Source organism: Brachyhypopomus gauderio, chromosome 13 (genome assembly GCF_052324685.1).
Source record: "Brachyhypopomus gauderio isolate BG-103 chromosome 13, BGAUD_0.2, whole genome shotgun sequence".
NCBI classification, from domain to species: Eukaryota; Metazoa; Chordata; class Actinopteri; order Gymnotiformes; family Hypopomidae; genus Brachyhypopomus; species Brachyhypopomus gauderio.
In genome coordinates this window covers 23208369-23228777 of record NC_135223.1, presented here as the reverse complement: position 1 = coordinate 23228777, position 20409 = coordinate 23208369, and the positions used below count along the sequence as shown (strand labels likewise).

Here is a 20409-nt window from a genome sequence, read left to right as displayed (position 1 = left end):
TGTACTTTTGCGTTGTCTGAGTTACGCCTGGGGCTCTCGTGGTTCTGGTTTCCTCTCCATATCCTCATCTCCTCTTATAGGATGAGCAGTCAGAACCGTTTATCACTTCATTGATATGAAACTCAATGGCATTTGTGTCTTTCAGTTCTCAGTGTAGTTCCTGCCAATAATTCAGGGTCATGCATCATAATGGAAGGACGTGACAACACAGACAGAACTGGCCATCATTAGTCACTGTCCGCTGAACATTGTGGTTCCCAGTATAACAGATCTGTGCCATTCAAGGCCAGGGCCATTTAAACCACAAACGCTTTGACTGTCAGCAAGAGTACTTTTTGTTATCAATTCTAGGTACGGCTGTAAGCTGCACAGCGTGCTAAGGACAAACCTGATGTGAGTAAGTGGTCACATAATGGTGGCGTAATTTCAGTCTGTGCTTTCATTACAGTGGGGATATCTGAGTCATATTCGCCTTCCTTTCACTGCTCGAATGGGGCGGAAACCCACAAACAAAGATATTTCAACGAGCCAAAGAACATAAATACCTGCAGTTGGCAGAGATGCGGGATATATTCATCAAAGGCCGTACGGTCCTTCTGGAGTGGAGAGCCGACATGCAAGTTCATCTATCGATTCCAGAGGAGTGTGTGGAATCTGGACACGAGACAAACACGCACACACACGCATACACACGCACACACTCCTGATGTCTCAGAAACAAAAGATAATAAAGAGAGAAGATCTATAGTGCTTTGGTATTAATAATGAGGTTTGGCCCAAGAGACCTGCTAAATGCAGAAGGCATGCTACTCACTGTGTGTTAGGAAAAGCTAATAGGAAATTCACAATGAAATATAGAGCTCAAATATAGAGGAATATAGCTCTCGCGCTGTTGATTATATGCTAAATCTGTTATAGTCACATTTGTGTCTTCGGTGGGAGATTATGCAAATGTAATCTTATCGCAAACTTTATTTTCATGGAGAATTTCACTTTCAGGTTATCTGAAGTGTATGCAAAGCAAACATTAGCTCTTCTGCTCCTGCTGGGAGGTTCTCTCATGCTCATGAAGCCTTCACCAGCCAGTACACAGAGACTGCTCCTTTGTTACATCCTTTTTTATCCTATTAAATTGCAGACCTGAAATCCTCACCTCAATGACAGAATTTATATAAATGACAGAAAATATTTTGGTGTTGCTGATTTCAGTTCCCGAATCAGGCACTTCTTGCTGTAAAGGCTGTTCTATCAGCACAAAGTGGGAGAAGTCAGATGTTTTCATCAGAATGGGACCAACAAGCTGGCCCCAGAGGACTGGCCGCTTGGCTTACAAGGCACAGCCATTTGAAAGCAGTAAAATACATCAGTAATGGCTACTTAAAGGGACGTGTCCATCCAGGCTTTGGTTATGTGATGTGACACACTCTGCTAGGATTTCCACAAAGCTCCACATTTCTTAGGCAAAGCATATACAATTACATTTACACACACACACACACACACACACACACACACACACACACACACACACACACACACACACATACATATATAGTGGAAGTAGCTGATATGGAAAAATTCTACCAATGGCTGGAAAAGGCTGCATTGAAAGGCAGCTAGGCAGCCCTAGTCATGGCAGCACTGGAACAAGCTCTGAATACCAGATCAATAGAGTCTGAGATCTACCACTGCAGGCAGGACCTCAGACGCAGGCTGTGCAAAGATGCCCCAGAGACCATCCAGCACATAACAGTAGGATGCAAGATGCTAGCAGGCACAGCATACATGGAACACCATAACAAAGTGGCTGGCACAATATACAGAAACATCTGTGCTGAATATGGGCTGGAATTTCCAAGGTCTAAGTGGGATACCACGCCGATGGAGAATGACTCAGCTAAGATCCTGTGGGACTTCCAGGTATAGACTGACAAAATGGTAATGGCCGACCAACTGGACATAGTAGTGATGGACAAACGGCAGAAGATGGCCGTAGTGATGGATGTGGCAATCCCAAGAGAGAGCAGCATCAGGAACAAGGGATACGGAAATGCATGAGACACACCAAGGGCTGTGAGAAGATCTGGAGAAGAGGTGGAAGGTGGAGGCAACAGTGGTTCCTGTGGTAATCAGAAAGGGGCTGTGGCCCGAAAGATACCAGGAACAACATCACAGATCTCCGTACAGAAGAGTATATATATATATATTTGGCTTCTATTGTAATGTGGTAATTTACTTTTGCTACAATCCTAGAATCAGCATGTGAGAGAATGTCTGCAGGTTGGAAGTCAGGCTCACCAGGCCAGTGCAGTTTGCTGGTGCAAAATCACTGTTGTGGTTTGTCACTTGAGACGCAATACTCTGAGAAAGTCCAGGTTTGCTCTTAATATATGTGTTGAGCTCTAAGCATGACACTTAACCCCTTAGATGACCTTTGGCCTCCAGCCAAATCCAAGAGCTTCTGTGGTATCTCTACAGATCATGATTGCAGAAATGATTTCTTAGTTATTATCTTCCATTTTTGTGTGTGTGATTCTATATTGTGGTCCCACTTGCCATTTGTTTAGACATCTATTGATCGGTTTTGGAAGCGATCTCACTGTGATCATAGCAGATTGATCATCTGGCAAGATAAATGACTTCCACTCCAGCTTACAAATCTGCTGCTCCATATCGCCACACAACTGGACACAATTTTATCCCATTCAAACAGGAAATGGCCTCTGCTTTCCTTATTTTCAAGACGGCTGCTGTGTGAAATATGGACAATGGGAAATTTGTGCCCTCTTTTAAGTAAGTGTTCCCTTTCAGTGCAGAAATGAGACTATTGTGCTTTTATTGATTGTGGCGTTGTTGAATATTCCCCCGCCGCTGGGTGCATTATTGACCTTGGTGTCATGTAGGGGTTTGCCACATACAGTCGATGGACGTAAGCTCAGTCGCACACGGCTGGGGCCCAGATGAGTGCTTCATGCGCTGGATTAGATGGGGCTGAGCCTGAGGGCTGAGAAGACTGCAATACACTTACTGGCACTCAGCAGTGCTCAATGAATAAGGCATTATGAGCCAATGCTAAATAGAGGGAACATAATGAACAAATCAGAGTTCTAATAAGCAAAATCCAAACAAACAAAAGAAATTATAGAACGTCTCAAGAGGGCAACATGAAATATTAGATGGAGCAATGCTGTCTTTAAAAAAAAGGTTGCTTAATCTGTAAATTACTATCTTTAAATTACTATGAGGAAATCTACGAGGGGAAAATATTACAACATTACAACTGCCCATCACGCGACTTACGCACTAATTGTAATTGTACCGTCAGTGCCGTCATAACTGAATCTGATCATTGTACCAGGACTTGAAGAACATCTCAGTCTGGTGTTTTAGGAAAGAGATGATGAATTGCTTCATCCCTTCCTGATGCTACGTTTTTCACTGTTAATAACACCTCGGGGACTTTTCAAAACCACAAATTGTAGACGCATATTGATTAACATTTTACAAGGGTGTACTACCTCGTCCTTCTCAAGGGAGGCTTTGTGGTGCCTCCGTCAGCCCTGCAATTGTGTCTGAAAACAGAGACATTTATGTGTTTTATATAATTTATTAATATGTATTCATTCAGGCTTACGAATGCTGATCTTCTCTTCACCTTCTATCAGTGTCACATATTAGTCAGCATATACGACTTGAGATATTGATGGAATATTCAGTTTTACCACAAACAGTGCAGAAGATGGTGTGCATACGAAATTATTTGTGTACATTATTCAGAAGTTTATACATACCAAATGTATTTTGAAAGATAAGCAAAGTCAGTGATTTTAGGTGTGTCTCAGCGAGAGGTGGGGGGGGGGGGGAGTGTTTGGAATCTCCTCTTCCTGCTGTTTGCTCCCTGCGCTCTGTGGAGTCGTGTACCAGACGTTCCTCACTCCTCCTATCACTTCCACTCATTTCTCCCCGTCACTCGCCCGTCCGCACTGCATTATCCTTTCAGTGGAGCTGAAGAAAGAGCTTCAGCTGCAGTTTGTGCTCACCCTGTGTGGAAAGATGGTTCTGAATGCGCACAGTTCCAATTATAGTACATCCTGCTTAACTGATGGTTATTAATTCCTTCAAACTCATTATGGCATGCAAAATAGGCTTTCCCCATGGGACGAATGCTAATGAAGGCAAAACTTTGCCACACTTCTTTCAAACACGTGGACCTTCTCCGTTGCACATGCCTTTACCCTGCCTGTACATTACGAGATGTGTGGCGAAAAAGGAATTCTCCTCGACAGCTGACTGTAGTATTACAAACGCACCAACGTAATAAATGTTGTAGTTCCTGGATTCACTTAGGGAAACTCTAGCTTATTTGTGTCAAGAAGGCAGATCCTGCCTGATGCTCTGAGACAACATACAATAGTGATTGTCTACAAATAAGACTGATCCTCGATAACACAAAATGCAATGAATTGTTAACAGATTTCTGACGCATGATGTATTGGATAGTAATGTCAGAAGGCCACATGCAGACGCAGGAAATACAGGCTAAAATGTAAAACTGTAGACAGTGATGTGACACTCAGATGGACCCCACTCTACTCATGTGAGGGCTTCTTTCATACTTTGCAAAGTCCACACAGATGTAGGAAATGCACGTTTTTCCAGAAAGTACCTTAAGAAATATATAAAGTAATGCTACAAGCAATTTACAAAATGCTGAGCCCCAACGGAAATGTAAGTAAAGCATCGTGTCCAGCTTTATTCTGACATATGGTGAGCTAACAGGCGCAAACCACATGGCTGACCCAAACAAAACACTTCAATCTCTCTCTCGCTGTGCCTCTCTGCTCCCACAGGCCTTGATTGATTGAGCTGCCGGCCAATCAGAGCACATCGATCTAAGCGTTCCCCCATTCCCAACACCGCCAGCATTCATTTATCTAATGCCTGTCAAAAGAGTTCACAAGATGATGGTTGTGGTGTAGTCAGCTCCCTTAAACCATACTGCTTTTTAGGGCAGTTTCTGAGGTTATTCTACCTAAGATGTAATAGTTTATGGTGAGCGCTGAAGTCTTGAAGTTCATGAGAGCTATTACCTGCACGTATTGCACGTTGCAAAATCAACAAAATTATAATTTATGCCTGATAACAAAATGTTATAGATATATTTGTAAATAATGTTGTATGTTTTTTCTTTCTCTCTCTTTCTTTTAGGGGGAATATTTGAATCCATTGAAACTGGTCCATCAGGTGCTGAGGAACTAGCCTTTAAGTTTGCTTTAAATACAATCAACAGAAACAGGACTCTACTGCCAAACACAACACTCACCTACGATATCCAAAGGATCAACATCCATGACAGTTTTGAGGCTTCCAGAAAGGGTACGGCGTTCACATTCTGACCCATAATGTTTGTTGTTTCTGTAAAGCCATATGTGTTCAAAATAAAATGCCGCTTGAGCACACGTTTGGGTTTTAGAATAATTGCAATTAACCAGGGGAAACATCGCTGGCCAGCTGGTGCGTAAACAGAGAGAATTGATTAGTTTTAGGTAATGAGTTAGTGGCAGTAATGCTGAAAGCTACCGATACCCCTGAGACAGGATCAGTCGCTGAAATCATCTGTCATTTCGACACTACCAAAACATCTGAATGCTTTCCTCTTGATTATACACACCATTAGCTATTGCTACTGTAATTGATATTTTCCCCCTGCTATGTTTGTTAAATGATTACAACAAGAGAGCAATAATCGTTTCTTGTAGCATACTTCATCTTATAAAAGAGGACTTGTGCCATATTTGACGTTTTGTCTCCGCCTATTATCAAATTACAAGATTTTCTACCGCAATGTTTTGAAAGATTTTAAAATGTTTTTTTTTTATTTTTTTTACGTGTTGTATTTCTTTTTTAGCCTGTGACCAACTCTCCCTGGGAGTGGCGGCCATTTTCGGCCCCTCTCACAGCTCTTCAGCCAATGCGGTTCAGTCCATCTGCAACGCTCTGGGGGTGCCACACATCCAAACCAAGTGGAAACACCAAGTTTCAGACAACCGCGACTCATTCTACGTCAGCCTCTACCCGGACTTCTCCTCCCTGAGCAGGGCCATCCTAGACCTGGTGCACTTCTTCAAGTGGAGGATGGTCACCGTGGTGTATGACGACAGCACAGGTGAGAGTGTCCCCTACGTACCCGGAGTGTGTAGCGCGCTCCGCGTGTCCCCTAAGTGTATACTCACTTGCGGCTGCTTGGCACCTGACTTTCTTCCAGCCTGAGCCTGACCTGAGGTGTGCGACTTGCCGCGGTTCCCCTGGTCTCCGTCTGGTGTGCCGGGCAGCCAAAGCCCCGGGCTGATGGTCCCAGTTAGGACAGCAGGCAGCAAGCGCCTCAGCGGTCAGGATACATATGCCATATGCCAGGGTTCAACTCAGTAGCCAGCAAACGGGACATTCTGCCAGTTTTCCCAGGGCGTTCGTTGAAGTTCTCTTGTTGCTTTTCACAGTATGGAGTCTTCAGCCACTGTGCAACGTGATGCAACTTCTCTCACGTGTCGTCTACAGTAGGTGCACTTGTTTAGCGTCGGAGAACTCCGCAGCCTGGGGGCGACTACTCTCAGCGGTGTATGAGGGTGCAAATGTGAGGGCGAGTTGCCTGTGGCTCTCGATCTTGGCCGTAGGCACCGAGGTCTCCTAGACAAGCTGGAACTTCAAGACAGAATTGATCCCCGTGTTTCTCGATATTTGGATTAATTAAGGGGTGAGGGGACATGGCTGGCCTTCACCGGGGTTAATAGGGCCTTGATTTTCTGTCACAGAAGTGGAAACTGGTGCAGGACCCAATTGGAGGCCCCAAACAAGGGCCACGTGTGCAGGTGCGCTATAAAACAGAAGCTCCCGATGTCCTGTTAAAGACAAAGCAATAAGGATGTGGCTGGGTTGTTTTGGGACTGAGGCCACCACTAATTCAGCTTTATAAATGAGCTTGGTTCCTTTCACGTTTACTGCTAAATTAATAGATCATTGGAGCTTAATGGTTTAACATGAGCAAACAGACAAACAAGAAAATCAATAGCCATAATGATATGGCTCCGACGGTTCGAGCTCTTTAACGGCCGAGGCCGAGCGTCCACCGCGATGGGCCTGCTGTCCCATCACTCAACTGTCCACGTTGGCCATGCTGAGTTTATATTGGGGCACTGGAGCGAGGGGGCGGGTCCATGCGGATTGAGCGCTGGCTGGAGGAGACGCCATCCCCCGTGCCCCTCCCCCTGCCCCTCCCTCATGCCCCTCCCCCACAATGGAACCAGAGGTCAGGAGTCTCACAACAGCAATGGCATTTGACATGGCTTAATATCTGGCTTTCAAAATGTTTCTGTTTTACTGTATTTAGCTGAGAGAGCCTCTGAGAGCCTGTGGTGCATATAACCATATAGGCCAGAACAATCAAATTGTACTGGCTGTACATGCAGCATTGCGGTGTACTGCCTTCAGCAGAAAGGTAATTTACTGTGTGCCCAAAGCGTGTAATTCCTTTATGGGGGTGTGCTTGACCCATATGGCTTTTTTTTTAATTGCGTTAGTTTAAAGGTCAATATAGATGGCACACTAGAGGCTATGTTCAGTGAGGCCACGGCATGATTATGTGGCCATAGTCATAATGGAGATGTAGTGATATAAACTGGGGCAAAGTTCTCTGGGATGATTTGAAGGTGTCTGCTGGGTTAATAATACATAAATAAATAATATACAATAATAATACATAACAAACAAATAAATAAATATATATAATAATACATTCTTTTCATGTATAGAGAAATAATGGATTATTTTTATGTATAGAGGCATAATAATCACACAGCCAAAAATAGTCATCACATAATGATAATTGCAGAGCCAAACTCTGACCATCTAAGCGTAACCCAATGTCCCTGGGTGTTACGGCAGTGTGTGTATGTGTGTGTGAATGTGTGTGTGTGTGTGTGTTTGTGTGTGTGTGTGTGTGTGTGTGTGTGTGTGTGTGTGTGTGTGTGTGTGTGTGTGTGTGTTTGTGTGTGTGTGTGTGTGTGTGTGTGTGTGTGTGTGTGTGTGTGTTGGCTGAAGCGGAGTCTTTGAAACACACACTTTAGGTTCGGGACGAGAGCCTGAATGGAGACAATAGACACAAGTACTGCTGGAGCGCCAAGCCGCTTCCCCCAAGACCCCTTCAGTAATCTGTTTCAATTTGATCTGTGAGACCAAAGCAGCAGTAATGAAACAGGCAGGCCATCATACACTGCCCTGTGTTCACCAGATTGTTTAGAGAGTCGCTCTGCCATCTCTCCTAAGTGGCAAGATAATTTAGGGCTTCCACGTTCGTGCCCTAATAAGTGCTTTGGTAATTTCATATTTGAGAGCCGTTTTCACAAATACTCTTAAGAATATTTTAATAAAGATTCACAATTGGTATCTCGCCTGTATGTTTTTGTAAACGCAGGCATGAAAAATATGGTGTTTTGAATCAGTGTGTGATTATGTAGGTGGTAAAATTATGCCAATTTTAGTTACCACTAAAATGTCTTAATTAACCAAAATGTCCTTGGAAAACGTTCTTACTCTGATCTAGTAATACGATCTAGTAAGCTGTTTGATGTTTTATGTTAAGAAGACAGTAGCGTATGGTTTTCCCAGCATGCCGTCTGTGTGGGACGGGGTGTTTAAGGCTACGCCAGGCATGATGGCAGGACACAGATGTTCCTCCAGTCTCACTAAATGAGTGGTGATCGTGCTCTCCGTTCCCGCCAGGTCGGGGAGGCTGAGCGTTGGAAGACGTCACCTCACGCTCATCCGTCTCCACCACACATTCCCACATCCCCTCTTCTGTGCTGCTGAGTGGAGAAATGAGACGATATTACCGACTGACTGCTTGGGTGTGTAATTCCCGCAAAGTGGAATGTGTCTGCCTTTCACGCTGGCTATTAAAACCTTTGACCGGAAACTTGTTTTAATCCTTCTGCAATTTGTTAAGCACGTTTAATTGAACATAAATAAGCCCACCCATGCAGCAAGGGCTACATTAACCTTGACCTACTTGTCTGGAGCTCTCTAAGTCACTGGCTAGGTCTCCGTGTGCCTGCGACATCCCAGCATGCATTTCTGCACCACTCAGGCCTGGAGGAAGTGGTGTTCATCGAGCCCCTTTGACTCGGTGGCTGTAGCTTCTCTGGAGAGCCGTCAGAGTGTTTGGGAGTAATGGCCGTTCTGTCAGGGTCTTTGTAGCAGGCGGGGCGTGCATGATGCAGCCTCTTCACAGATATTTATCCCGGGCCATTATGGGCCGAGCTTGGGAGGAAGCTCCCAGATGGGGCTTTTAATAAACCCTATGAGTGGGTGAAATATTCACGATGGAATATAGGGGCGGAGGAGGAGTCAGGAAGCATGAGACGCCGTCAGAACGTATCCGATCTGACACTTGCTCTTTTTCTTCTCCGGACGTGGACGTGCCCTGCGCTACAGAGGCAGAGCGCATCAGACCAACAGCCATGCCGGGCCTGCAGTGCGAGAGGGCAGAGATGTACAGACAAACACGGGCCGATGATGGAAGGGAATGGGAGCGGATGGAGGTGTCAGAGATGGAGGAGTCAGAGATGGAGGAGTCAGAGATGGAGGAGTCAGAGGTGGAGCTGTCAGATAGGTTTGCTAAATACCTGCGGGGCAGTGGGACAGTGGCACAGGGAACAGATTCATGTGTGTCTCAGACTGTTTGTCAAAGACTGGACTTTAAAGTCTGTTGGGAAGTATTAGAATGCCCTATGACGGACTATGATGTTCAGAATGACAAAAAATATATAGAATTATTCTGTTCAGTAGTTACTGGAAAAATCAATTGTTGAGTTGATGAGAGCCAATTTAAGTGACCAAGGCTTTATAGAAAAGGACATGGCGCAGTCTGTCATACCTCCATGTGTGAAGCCAAGACAGGAAGACAGGAGCTGCTGGGGAACCTTTTGGTGACGCCAGGCCACTGGAGGAAGTGGGGGGTGGAAACATATGGGGGATAATGCGCTACGTTGGGGGACCTTCACAGATATCTAGTCCTGAACTCCCCCAGTGGCCAAGCTCACACGCTAATGCTGGAAAGACGCCTTTTGTGAAATGAAATACTCCATGATGTAAAATAAGCAAGCATGACTATATTTTAGGGTGGTCCAGCTATCTCCAGTTGTTCTGCTGATAACAAGGCCGCTTGCAGGATGAATCCGAAAGCTTTATGAAGCCCCCGTGGGCTGAGGAATTATGCCAGTCTTCATGCTGCACTTGGGAATGACACTTGATTGACAGGAAGGGTGTGGTGTACGTGCAGGCCAGACACTCTGCTTTAGAGTGGAGCAGGACTGCCAATGGGGGAGAAACAGAGAGAGAGAGAGAGAGAGAGAGAGAGAGAGAGAGAGAGAGAGAGAGAGAGAGAGAGAGAGAGAAAGAGAGAAAGAAAGCAAATGAAAGACAAGAGGAGGGGGAGAAAGCAGTGACATGTTCAGAGAGAGAGAGAGAGAGAGAAAGAGAGAGAGACAGAGAGAGAAACAAAGAGAGAGAAACAGAAAGAGAGTGAGAAAGACAGAGAGAGAGAGAGAGAGAGAGAGAGAGAGAGAGAGAGAAACAGAGAGAGAAAAATAGGGAGAGAGAGAGAGAAAGAAAGCGAGTGAAAGACAAGAGGAGGGGGAGAAAGCAGTGACATGTTCAGAGGGATAGATTTCATTAAAATTAGACTGACATTAGACATCTATTCATAGGGCTTCCTTATCTTCTCCTAATTAAAGCCAAGGGAATCAAATGAATGCGGGGTATAACTTCAATTATCCTGGAAACATACTTGTAGTGTGTGCATTGAAATGGGGTTCGCACTGCAGCTGACTCAGAATGATGCTGTATATTTCCAGAGAACTGTGCCAATTTTGTTGTGTTTTTTTTGCAGTTTTATTTCTCTCTCTCAGACTTTGTGTTTTGTGTGTGTAAAACTTACTAATGATTTGCTCTCTCTCTCTCTCTCAGGTCTGATTCGGTTACAGGAGCTCATTAAGGCACCCTCTCGTTACAACATCCGGTTAAAGATCCGTCAGCTGCCGGCGGAGACGAAGGACGCTAAGCCGCTCCTCAAAGAGATGAAGCGAGGGAAAGAGTTCCATGTGATTTTTGACTGCGGCCACGAGATGGCTGCCGGCATTCTCAAACAGGTGAGACTCCCGACTGCAAACATGGAAAATGGCTTTTTCACGCGTGTCACAGCCGACCGAACCAGCATGCGCGGCGGGCAGCGCTGTGGGCGGGACGGGTGGGAGGAGGCGGAGTCTGTGGTGGAACCGAGAATGTGGCCAGTTGTGTTATCTGTGATCCTGTCCACAGATGGCTCATGCTACAATGAGCAGCACACACAGCTAAGCTGTGACTTTACAACACGAGCCAGTCTGGGTCTGTTCTAGGCCTTTCATGTCTTTCTGGGGCATTCTGCAATGTTTTTATTATTATTATTTATGCGTGACTTTCAAATTTGCTTAGACTGCTGAACCATTGTCCCATAGCAGAGGCAAGAGAAAGGATGATTGTACTTATAACAGTTGCACTCAAGCAGTAGAGTAAAAATAAATGATCAAAGTCCATAATGTAATACTTCTAGTAGTTTAATTATTAAGGTAATTTGAGCCAATTTTATTCCTAGCATTATTCTCTTGGTTGTAAACACATGCATGATTAAAATGATTATTATGGTTATTCTTTTTTCACACCGCACTTTTGTCAGGACGGTTATATTATTGCTCCCAAATGCTCTAGAAATAGAGTGTAAAATTATATTTTCTAAAAATGACCTTGTAGACTCTCTGTGGCAAAGTTGTGTTAAACACTGCTTCTATTTTTTATTTACCAAGTTGTGTAGTGTGAAAGGTTTAGTGATTGTGGCAGTGCATTGGCCATGGCTAACGTGCTGGACCCCAGCTCTGAATATCAAATTCAGCGGCTGATTGAGGGCTTAGTCGGTCCCACAAACACAGCAGGCTGCCAGACTGTTCACCTTTCCAGCGGTGTGAATGCTGCTTTCTCATTGGGCTGAGAACACACTTCCTCTGCTAGGCTGCAGATTGTTCCTGGAGGTCTTCCAGTCCACCTGGATGCTTAGTGTGCTGACACCCAGCTGTAATTACTGCCCTGACACCGGTCGTTCAGACCGCCCTAACCACTCCGCTGCTACAAAAATAATCTGTGATTCATAATCTGTTTGGTGCTGGGCGAGCCCCTGCCTCCTGTGCTGCTCACCTGCTTGCTAAGTGGCACGGGGCCAGAGCTGTGGACGGCCGCCCTCTCTATCGCATGCCAGAATCACACTGATTGGAGCGGGAGGCTCAGTCTGTGTGGCTCTGGGCACAGGAGTGCAGTGTTAGCCAAGTGTGCACAAGCCCACAAGCACCCCAGCCCACTCACACAATAGACTTCTTGAACACTACTCCCTATGAATACCAGCCTACTAGTGCACTAGCCCACTGATGCACTAGCCCACTTGAACACTAGCCCACTGGTGCACTAACCCACTTGAACACTAGCCCACTGGTATACTAGCCCACTTGCACACTAGCCTACTGGTGTACTAGTTCATTGGCACACTAGCCAACTTACACACTAGCCCAATGATGTAGTAGCCCAGTTGCATACTAGCCTACTGGTGCACAAGCCCACTTACACGCTAGCCCACTGGTGCACTAGACCACTGGTGCACTAGCCCACTTACACACTAGCCTACTCACACACTAGCGTACTGGTGCACTAGCCAACTGGTGAACCAGCCCATTGGCACATCAGCTGCTCCGGCCAGCTGCTTGTTGTGAGGGGAGCGTCCTGATTGTCTCATACAGCCACTGCGAGGCAGGAGTGAATACCTGAAACAGATCGACTCTCGAGCTCGACAATGGTCACTGTACCATTCCACCACAAAACAGCTTGGCCCACAAACTAATTAGTATTATGGATTGAGTCATCTATCAGTCTTTGGGGGACGCTAGCTGTATGCAAGCTTGGGTTAGAGAGTAAACCTGAAAGCTCGTTATCGTTATGGAGACATATGAAAGGAGAGGCAAATCCAATCCCATCTGCTGTGTTGTTAGATTACTCAGTCCCTCCACCCTCTGGCGGTGAATCAACACTCCTACCTTACGCAGCTACAGCAGCGCCACTTCGGAAGTCTACAGGAGAGCCCTTTGTTGTTGCTGGGTGGACTGGGAGGAGCCTGAACTCAGACTGGGGACAACGGAGACATATCAGACTCCACCTGGGCTCAGACTGGGGGACAACAGAGACATATCAGACTCCACCTGGGCTCAGACTGGGGGACACCAGAGACATATCAGACTCCACCTGGGCTCAGACTGGGGGACACCAGAGACATATCAGACTCCACCTGGGCTCAGACTGGGGGACAACAGAGACATATCAGACTCCACCTGGGCTCAGACTGGGGGACAACAGAGACATATCAGACTCCACCTGGGCTCAGACTGCATTTGAACTTCATATCCCCATCTTTGCCTCCCTGTGTCGATGTGCTAAATGAAACATCTGTTTTAGATTCTGTTATATAAAAGTGTGTGCTGTTGTGTGTTATTTTTATAACCTGTCCCTCTGTCTCCCTCTGTCTTTCTCTCTCTCAGGCTCTCGCCATGGGGATGATGACAGAGTACTACCACTATATTTTTACCACACTGGTAAGATTTCCTTATTACCATAACAACAATAATAATAATGTTTTGAAATATTTCAAGGTAAACAAAATCTAAAAATATAAAACCTAAAATATATAGGTATTAAAAAAGATATAAAAATAAGTTATAAGATATAAAAAAATTGAAAATATTTTTGGAACAACAAAATAAAAAATATACAAATAGGATATGACTGAAATCACAGGAAAGCAGACATTAAAAAAACATTTGATCAAGACAACCTTATTTTTATATGTTTATTCATAGACCCTAAAACAAAGACTTAGAAAGAAGTGAAATTTGCTGTCTAACCTTCGATTTGAGGATGACTGACAGGGCTGATTTGAAGAGAGGAGAATCTGGTGCTGTTAATTTCTCTCCAAGGCGAGCGTGCGGGGAGAGAGAGACACGTGGCCTCCTGTCCCTCTGTAAATGCCACGGCCCTTGGCCTAGTTCAGACGCTTCTTCTTGGAGATTTTGACAAGTGCTCTCTTGCTCCTCTTCATCACTTGAAATTATCCCATCCTCCTCCTCCTCTCTCTCTATCTCTGTCTCCCTCTCTCTCTGTTCTGGCCCATTTTTAGGACTTAGACATTATTAAAATGACATTTTTATTACGCTCATATCTCACACGCGTCTGTGAGGAGCATGCACTATGCACTTCCTGCTTCTCTATGCCCATTTTCTAGCAAATTAAAAAACTCAAATTTGTCCCCAATTTTGCTCTTGATTTTGCTCTGATTAAGAAAAATATTCATAAGGAAAGGTAACTGCTGTGAGACAGCACATTTTATTTCTTCTTCAGTGTAAGCATGCCAGCCCAAAGAAATGTCTTAGATGCATATGGAGAGGCACATTTAAGAGAAAAGACGAGGAACTGAAGATGTCTGAAGTTTCAGTAATTAGTTTTGCCAATAGTGTGCTTGGCAGTGAGAAAACTCAGAGCTGTGAGCTTAATTCACCCAACAGAGTGAACAACCATGCCACAGAGAGGGTGCATATGGTGTCCGTTTTCTGCCAGATTTTCTTTTGCTAACTGCAGTCAGACCCTTGTGTGTGTGTGTGTGTGTGTGTGTGTGTGTGTGTGTGTGTGTGAGTGAGAGAGACAGCGTGAGCGAGTGAGTGAGAGATGTAGAAAGGCGTATATAGATCCGAGTTCACGTAGCATTATAACCCAAATCGTTTGTTAAGTGCATCCTCACGTGTCTGTTTATGTGGCCCGGCACAGGGTGTTCTCACGTGTGTGTTTATGTGACCCAGCACAGTGTGTTCTCACGTGTTTGTTCTCACGTGTGTGTTCTCACGTGTGTGTTCTCACGCACGTGTTTATGTGGCCCAGCACAGTGTGTTCTCACGTGTGTGTTCTCACGTTCGTGTTTATGTGGCCCACCACAGTGTGTTCTCACGTGTGTGTTCTCACGTGTGTGTTCTCACGTGTGTGCTTATGTAGCCCAGCACAGTGTGTTCTCACGTGTGTGTTCTCACGTGTGTGTTTATGTAGCCCAGCACAGTGTGTTCTCACGTGTGTGTTCTCACGTGTGTGTTCTCACATGTGTGTTTATGTGACCCAGCACAGTGTGTTCTCACGTGTGTGTGTTCTCATGTGCATGTTTATGTGGCTCAGCACAGTGTGTTCTCACGTCTCTCTGCAGGACCTGTTTGCTCTGGACGTGGAACCGTACCGCTACAGTGGGGTCAACATGTCAGGGTTCCGCATCTTAAACACGGAGAACAGTCAGGTGGCCTCCATCATTGAGAAATGGTCCATGGAGCGTCTCCAAGCTCCCCCTAAACCAGACTCTGGCCTGCTGGACGGCTTCATGACGGTGAGGATTTGGCTTTTCTGTGCTGCTGCTTTCTGCATGGTTCACATTTCTCATCAGAAATGTCCTAAAAACGAGTGCTGGTGTTTGATTTTGGATTTTTGTCTAAGTACATATTGTCAGTCATTAAGCAAAATCAGTTGAGGACATATTAGTAGTCTTTACTGGGTAACAGATGTGACACAGCCTTCCACAACTGCCCTGAACTGCCCACCTCTGGGGGCTTCGCCGAGCTCTGAACCTGCTGCAAGTAATGGCTTCTCCTCAGCTCTCTCTCTCAACACTACCTCTCTGATCTGGGAACAGTGCCAAACGGTGAACTCACCAGAGACTGGGAGATAAAAGAGAAACAGAGGAAGAAATTGGATATAGAGTCCACTAGTGTTAGGAAATTTGCCAACACAATTGTTGTAAGTTAGAAAACAACACCATGTCTTTGGACTGTATTGTGACCTCTCAGTTAAGACAGGCGGTGTGGTTGACCTGCCCATGACCCCATGGAGGAAAGTCCTGATGAAGAGGGAACAAAGTCATTTGATTTTCTTATGATGTATTTAACAGCACATTCCTTACAGAGACACAAATAGACATACCAAATCACATATTGCAACGGAGACTTCTGCAAGGTCATTTGTTCATGTTTTTAAGCACAGTCAATTAAATGTGGCAAATCTATGGATTAACTCGCTCAGCCGTCTGTTCACACACACACACACACACACACACACACACACACACACACACACACACACACACACACACACACACACACACAAACACACTCACACACCCACACACACTTTATCACGTTTTAGATGTCTGCAAAAGGGACAGCAATACCATTTTAAACTATTTCTCTTTCCATCTATGTTGAAATTGTTGTCATGGTTATACTGTAAGAATCAAAATGGCGCTGGCTTTACGTCTCCTGGGGTTGCGGTATGACAGCTCACCAGGAAATAATGGCATGTGCATTTGAAGGCGGAGACTGATTAATTAGACAAATGGCAATCAGTCAGCGGCTAATGCATATTGACACGGTGAAAGGTTCAGTAAACGTTTGATTAACAGCTTCATTTGTTCACTGTATTTACGGTCTTGCGTGCTAAAGTACAGGCCTGCCACAGTATAACTTATGGACCACAGATCGTGAGGAATCACCCTAGTGGAAAACAGGGCAGTCAGGGATTTTGAAATGGGATTTTTTTGCAGACTGTTGATTACAGAAGAAAGCGCATGGCCACTGGTGGTGGCCAGAACCCGTGCTCCACCAGGCTGGAGATCAGAGGTAAGTCTGGGAGATGGTTCCTCCATCCTGCGGGGCATTTTAAACAGACTTTGATGAGATGATCTGCCCATTTGGTGTGGCACATTTCTCATTTATTTGGGTTTATTCCTGTCTGCACGCCTGGATTATCTCACATTCTACAGGCTGTTCATTTGTGCGTATAAGACAGAGGGACTTTACCATTTAATCTCGTGATTTTTTTTCCTTCATAAGGCTGTTACCAACAGTTGTTTGTGTGCACTGGCTTATAAAATCTAATTCTGCACCTTTTCTCACTGTACAGTAATTAATCTTCCTTTGGAGAAACCCTGTCCCAAGTCGGGGCTTAACATGCATAATGAAAATGACCTAACAAGCTACTCAGGCTCATTAGCATAATTTCTCTCCTTACTAACTGCTTTAGCTTCGGTCTGATTTACTTTAAGCGAGCTAATCTTAAGCAGATTCAGAAAACGCTCAGATGGTGGTGGAGTCTCTTGTCTCCTTGTGGAGATTCTCAGAAGAGGGAAATCAGAGTGAATTTTTTTGTCTTTCCTTTTTTTTGTTGTTGTTGTTAGGGTCAATGGAATGTTGACCATTGTTAATCCTGACGATTGCTAATCTCACATTAATGAGGGGCACTGTGAAACGTCTCAGCTTTTCACTGTGTGATTTCATTTTCTCACCACTTAATTATCTTAGATTCTGCTTTCTTCTTTGAAGTGAATGTGGCGATAAACGTGGTGAAAAAATAGGCTGTATTCTTCTCACTTTAGCTTTTTGCGCAGTGGGTGGCTGTGTATGCAGACATTGAGACAAAGATGGAGAGAGAGAGAGAGAGAGAGAGAGAGAGAGAGAGAGGAGAAAGACAGAGAGAAATTGTGTGTGTTTATGTGAGAGATGTGTGAGAGAGACACTGTGTGTGTGTGTGTGTGTGTGTGTGTGTGTGTGTGTGTGTGTGTGTGTGTGTGTGTGTGTGTGTGTGTGTGTGTGTGTGTGTGAGGTAAAGAGAGAGAGAGAGTAAAAAGTGCTGTGAGATTGAGCGGCAGATATAGACCTGCCTTGCAGGCTCCATAGCCCTTGGCTCACTGCCTTGTGTTGATGGACCTGTCTGTCACGGTGCCTCACAGGACCTGTGCCTGAATGGCAGGGCTCGGTGGGGAGCAGACAGGGTGCTGCAGGGCCAGCAGTGACCCTCAGCGCCACCGGGGCACCTCGCCCTGGAAGCCTCGCCCGACCACAAGCCCCTGGGAGCCAGACCCCAGCTCTCCATGTCCCTTAGCTTGAGCTAAACTGGCTGTATGAAAACAGATGGCCGCTTTAACTGCTTCCGCCATCCCCTGATCTTATTATCTTCCTTCATCCCGACACCTCCGCAGTGCTATTGGACACAGTCTCTGTTTAATCACGGTCTCCGGAGGACTCCAGCACATTTTCAAACAAGTTTTCATCAGCGAGTTTTCAGGAAGAAAAAAAAATACAATCCCACAGCCCTCACAGTGAGAGCGTGTGAGCCTGTGGCATCTGTGCCATTCTCACTCCGAACTGGAAGGGAGCCGTGCCTGAACAGTGCCCCCGGTGTGTGGGTGAGCACACGCATGGAAGGGAGCAGGCCTGGAGCTCCTCACGGCTCCTCACGTCTCCTCACGTCTCCTCACGTCTCCTCACGGCTCCTCACGTCTCCTCACAGCTCCTTGCAGCTCATCACAGCTCCTCACGGCTCCTCACGTCTCCTCACGTCTCCTCACGTCTCCTCACGGCTCCTCACGTCTCCTCACGGCTCCTCACGTCTCCTCACAGCTCCTTGCAGCTCATCACAGCTCCTCACGGCTCCTCACGTCTCCTCACGTCTCCTCACGGCTCCTCACAGCTCCTCGCAGCTCATCTCAGCTCCTCACGGCTCCTCACGTCTCCTCACGGCTCCTCACGTCTCCTCACGGCTCCTCACGTCTCCTCACAGCTCCTTGCAGCTCATCACAGCTCCTCACGGCTCCTCACGTCTCCTCACGTCTCCTCACGGCTCCTCACAGCTCCTCGCAGCTCATCTCAGCTCCTCACGGCTCCTCACATCTCCTCACGGCTCCTCACGGCTCATCACGGCTCCTCACGTCTCCCCCACTCCCTCTGCTCCAGATCTGGGGCGTCTACTAGAAGCCCCGCCCTGCCTCTTGCCACGCGCTCAAAGCCCCTCTAAGCTGCGTACGTTTGCCCGCTGCTCGCTGCCCGTGCGACGGGGCTCTGGCTTGACGGTGGCGCAGGGATTTGGCGCCGGCCCGGCCCACATGCCCGGGGAGGTATTTGGCCGCCGCTGTTAACGGAGCATTACGGTAGCAGCTGGGCTGGCAGAAGTGTGGCCTTGGCACGGGTGGCACGTCTGCCCGGCCGCCGTGGGGCTTGCCCGCAGCTAAGCCCCTCCCACCCAGCCGCCCCTGTGGTGGCATTACGGCAAACGTCCTGCAGGTTGAAATAGGAGCAAAGCCCAATCACCCTGTGTACATTTTTGACACACCAAGGTTCTTGCAACGCCCATCAAAACATCTCTGTTCCTGTGTGGTGATGCGGCATGAACAGTAGAGAGAGGTTCACGTCTGGGCAGGGCCAGGACGGGCCGTTACTGGGCTCACCCTGATTGACGCGTCATGGCTGTGGAGGAGATGAGCAGAGCAGACGTGCTGGCTGTGATTAATGACTCTGTGCCCCACGGCCTCGCCCGCAGGTAGCTGGGAAGGCAGGTGTCCCCAGAGACGAGTTACCACGCCGACAGCAGCCGCCCTGTTGATTTTTGGGAGCAGAGCAGAACTCCTCCTCTCACACTCCTCTCACGCTCCTCTCACGTTCCTCTCACGTTCCTCTCACGCTCCTCTCACACTCCTCTCACGCTCCTCTCACGCTCCTCTCACGCTCCTCTCACGTTCCTCTCACGTTCCTCTCACGCCCGTCTCACGCTCCTCTCACGCTCCTCTCACACTCCTCTCACGCTCCTCTCACACTCCTCTCACGCTCCTCTCACGCTCCTCTCACACTCCTCTCACACTCCTCTCACGCCCGTCTCACACTCCTCTCACGCTCCTCTCCTTCCTCCCGCCTTCTTTTCCCGCATCTCGAGGGAGCGGGATTTCGCATGCATGCTCTCCCGGGACCTGCTGTGGTGTGCTGTGCTACTGTCACATCTGTTCTGTGTGTGTGTGTGTGTGTGTGTGTGTGTGTGTGTGTGTGTGTGTGTGTGTGTGTGTGTGTGTGTGTCTACCACCCTCTTTCTGCCACCAAACCAAACAGCTCTTTGTCCTGCCTCCATCTTCTGTCTCTGAAACTGACTTGAAAAGGTCCCGTCTCACCGCCAGAGCCTGTCTCACCGCCAGAGCCTGTCTCACCGCCAAATGATGTTTTCATTCCAGTTCTCCTTCTAAGAAACAGTTGCTTAGTAGCGAGAATGCCCGTTTTAGACACTTAATTGTCAGAACAGTGGAGTGAAGGAGCCGTGTGCCGAGCAGGAACAGGACGTGGTGTCGATAATGAGCACGGCTGAGCTTCCTTCGCTCCATCAGACATCATTAGATCGGCTCCTCACGCTGACTGGCCCAGGAGGTCCGCCTACCTACCCCTCCGT

At 46.7% G+C, this 20409-nt stretch overlaps 1 protein-coding gene across 5 annotated transcripts in view; it reads left to right on the top strand.

Moving 5' to 3' along the window:
- The window catches only part of grik2 (glutamate receptor, ionotropic, kainate 2), a 137205-nt gene that overhangs the window by 39534 nt on the left and 77262 nt on the right, over positions 1–20409 (top strand). For all 5 annotated transcript variants that reach the window (XM_076971827.1, XM_076971830.1, XM_076971828.1 and 2 more), the window contains 5 exons: positions 5209–5376; positions 5909–6166; positions 11020–11201; positions 13662–13715; positions 15365–15538. In XM_076971827.1, coding sequence (XP_076827942.1) covers positions 5209–5376; positions 5909–6166; positions 11020–11201; positions 13662–13715; positions 15365–15538 — 836 coding nt within the window. The remainder of the gene's footprint in view (positions 1–5208; positions 5377–5908; positions 6167–11019; positions 11202–13661; positions 13716–15364; positions 15539–20409) is intronic.